The sequence below is a fragment of the Saprolegnia diclina genome, assembly GCF_000281045.1.
Source record: "Saprolegnia diclina VS20 unplaced genomic scaffold supercont1.18, whole genome shotgun sequence".
NCBI classification, from domain to species: domain Eukaryota; phylum Oomycota; class Saprolegniomycetes; order Saprolegniales; family Saprolegniaceae; genus Saprolegnia; species Saprolegnia diclina.
Genome location: NW_008246085.1, coordinates 249,749 through 253,143, shown reverse-complemented (window position 1 = coordinate 253,143; position 3,395 = coordinate 249,749). Strand labels below are relative to the sequence as shown.

General features: G+C 62.5%; 2 protein-coding genes across 2 annotated transcripts in view; both read left to right on the top strand.

Moving 5' to 3' along the window:
- The window catches only part of SDRG_06578 (hypothetical protein), a gene marked incomplete at both ends in the record, with an annotated part of 4,518 nt that extends 1,515 nt beyond the window's left edge, over positions 1–3,003 (top strand). Inside the window, 2 exons of the mRNA XM_008612364.1 lie at positions 37–591; positions 645–3,003. Of these exons, the coding sequence (XP_008610586.1) occupies positions 37–591; positions 645–3,003 (2,914 nt within the window). The remainder of the gene's footprint in view (positions 1–36; positions 592–644) is intronic.
- Positions 3,004–3,132: 129 nt separating this feature from the next.
- The window catches only part of SDRG_06577 (hypothetical protein), a gene marked incomplete at both ends in the record, with an annotated part of 3,220 nt that continues 2,957 nt past the window's right edge, over positions 3,133–3,395 (top strand). The window contains one exon of the mRNA XM_008612363.1: positions 3,133–3,386. Within this exon, the coding sequence (XP_008610585.1) occupies positions 3,133–3,386 (254 nt within the window). The remainder of the gene's footprint in view (positions 3,387–3,395) is intronic.

The window sequence follows — 3,395 nt, the reverse complement described above, 5'->3', positions numbered from 1 at the left end:
GTTCGGCAACGTCTCAAGTTCGTCTCCCGCGACTAGTGCCGGCAGTGGTTCGTTCAAGGCCTCTGCGTCGCCACCGACTTTCGGTGCGTCAAAGTCGAGCGCTGCAGAACCAACGGTCGTTGCTCCGACGATTGCCAAGCCGTCGAGTGCAGCGGAAGGCGAACTCTGGGTGCTCATCAATAGCTTCCACAAGACGCTCGAATCCATCCGAGCTGATGCCGAGCCGTGCAAGTCGTCGCAGACGAACGAAACTGCGTTCACTTCGTCGCTCAAGCAGCTGCGCCAGAAGGTTCTCGGCGTCTGCGATACCATCGACGCGCTCGACGCGACGTTCCAGAAGACAGAAAACCATGTGCAAGTCGTCGTTGGCAACAGCAGCGATGTGCAGACCCAAATCGAATGCGCCAAGAGCCTTCTCCGCAGCCTCCAAGACGAGACGCTCAAGGCACAGCTCGAAGATCAGCCACTCGACCAGCGCTCGGCGACGACGCGGGAGAAGTTGCGCAAGAAGATTGACGACATCCATCGGTATACGACCGAGCTGGAGAAGCACATTTGCCTGCTGAAGGAGAACGGGACGTCGGTGACTGCGTACGTACTTGTTGCCGCTGTTCATGCCTGTCGATTAATATCTCTGTGCGTAGACCAAACACCTCGGCACAACTCTTCAAGGTTCTCAAGCTCAACTACGAAACGTCCAAGCGTGAATACAACCGCGCTGTGCACCTCGCGGACCAGATGAAGGACCTCTCGCTCAAGGCCAAATCGCGCATCCTGACAAAGGCTCCGTCGGGCCCCATCGCGCCGACGAAGGATCTCCTTCGGCAGCTTCGCCAAGAAGACGACAGCCTCCTCAAGCTTCAGAGCGTCTTCGGTGCTATGGGTCCCTCGATCACGCCGCGCGAAATCTCGAGCACTGTGCGCCGCCAGCCGCCGCGGCGCGAAACTCTAACGACCAAGCCCGAGCCAGTGCCAGCTCCGGCGCCCAAGCCGCGGTCAAGCCAGCTCTTTTCGTCGGCGTCGACGTCTATCCCGACGCAAGCGGCGTCGAGCGGATCGATTTCGTTCCAGCAGATGCCCAAGCGCAAGGTCGAGGTCAAGTCGGAGCCCAAGGCGGAGGCCAAGGTCGAGCCCAAGTTTGAGTTCAAGCCGGCAGTCAAGGCGGAGCCCAAGACAGAGCCTACGACGACGACCGAGGCACCGCCGGCCGCGGAAAAGACCAAGCCTATCAAGGTTGCGTCGGGCGCGTTTTCGTTTGGCGCGTCCAAGGCAGGTGATGCCAAGTCTCCGGCGCGCAAGCCCATCTCGCTCGGGTCGCTTTCGTTTGGCGAGTCGTCGGAAGACGTCGAGTCGCCGCGTGCGCGCAAGATGTCGACGGCGTCCAACCACGCCAAGACGCCGCAGAAGTCTTCGAGTTTCTCGTTCCCGACGCCCAAGTCGGCAACGCCCAAAACGGAGAATGCGGTCGACGTCAAGTCGCCTCTTCATTCGGCAAAGAAACCGACAGCTTTCGGCGCGTCGACGGACTTTAAGCTGCCGGAACCCGCCGCCGCGATCAACTATGTCGAGCGCATGAAGACATTTTACGAAAAGCACGCTGCGGGCAACACCATGACGGACGCCAAGATGCAAAAGCTCGTGGCCGACAACGTGGGCAAGGAGCCCGAGCTGTTTTTGCGGGTGATGAAGAAGTACGTGGGCCAAGACGCGACGCTCGAGCACGCCAAGGAGTACCTCGAGACGGGGACCGTCCCAGCGGCGCTTTTGAAGACGGCACCGACGGGTTTCGTTGCCGCCGGGGCGGCCACTGCGACGACGAGCCAGGCATTCCGATCGGCTGCCACGCCACCGACGAGCTTTGGTTTTGGCGCGGCGTCGAACGCGTCGCCGTTTGGTGCCAAGCCGACGCCGGCATCCCCTGCCAAGACATCGCCATTTGCCAGTGCGACAACGCCACAGTCGCCAGTGGCCAGCCCATTTGCACAGACGACAGCATCGCCAAGTCCGTTTGGTCAGACACCGGCGTCTCCGTTTGGTCAGGCCGCGGCACCGGCCTCGCCGTTTAATCAGGCGGCGCCGAGTCCTTTTGGACAGACACCCGCGGCTGGAGCACCGGCGTTTGGCGGTGCGCAGGACCACCGGACGCGCCTCGTCGAGTTTTACACCAAGCACAACCCGGCCAAGCTCAGTGAGGTCGATACGGTGCTTCTTAAGTACCGCGGCCAAGAAGACAAGCTCTTCAAGAGCCTGGAGCTGAAGTACAAGGTGGATTCCAAGCCGGCGACGGGGTTTGGCGGCGCCTTTGGCAACACAACGGCGCCGACCGCGTTTGGCAACACTGGCAATGCAGCGTTTGGCTCGACCTCGGGCTTTGGCAGCAACACGACGTCTGGTTTTGGCAATACGGCCTTTGGCGCGACGTCGGGCTTTGGTGCGGCGCCCTCGAGTCCCGCGTTTGGCGCGACGCAGCCCCTCGCAACGTCGGCGTTTGGCTCGACCAACTCGATGGCGGCGCCTTCGTTTGGCAGTGCCACACCCGCCTTTGGGTCGACGACGTCGCTCGGTGGGACGGCGACACCAGCCTTTGGCGCGGCGACGCAGCTCGGCACTGGGTTCGGTGCGCCCTCGGGCTTTGGTGCGCCCGCGCCTGCACCGGCCTCCAACCCGCCGGCCGGCGGTGGCTTTGCCGGCTTTGCCGCCGCCCAAGCACCCAGCTTTGGCTCGTTTGGCGCTCCCCAAGGCCAAGCTACCGGCTTTGCCGCTCCCCAAGGCCAAGCTACCGGCTTTGGTGCCCAAGGCCAGTCGACGGGGTTCGGTGCCCAAGGTCAAGCTACCGGGTTCGGTGCCCAAGGTCAAGCTACCGGGTTTGGTGCCCAAGGTCAAGCGACGGGCTTTGGCGCTGCTTCCGGCTTTGGCGCGGCCAGCTCTGGTTTTGGTGGTGGCGCGCCGGCCTTTGGCCAGACGAGTGGCTTCAACAGCTCGAGCTTCACCAAGATGCGCTAAGATCTCAGTCGTAAATATGCATATCCGGATGATTTCTTCTTCTCGTGGGGGCTGCCACGTTGGGTGTCTTTTTCAGCCAATCACAACGCAGCATGAACCTGGATTGACGACAGACCTGCATTCGTCCCCATGGAAACCGAGGTCGAGAACGTCCGCGTGCTGGCGCGAGGCCGCCTGGAGGTCTTCCCGCGCAACGGCGCCAAGGACGTCCTCATGCAGAACGGCCCACGCTGCCTCTGCCACTCGAGCCGCTACGGCCTCACCTTTCTCGCGACGCCCGCCGGGCTCGGGGTCACGGCCTTTCCGACGCTCGAACAGGCAACGCTGGCGAGCGTCGAGCGAGCCGAGAACAACGTGGACCCGCTCGTGCCGCTGCCAGTAACGTTCACGGT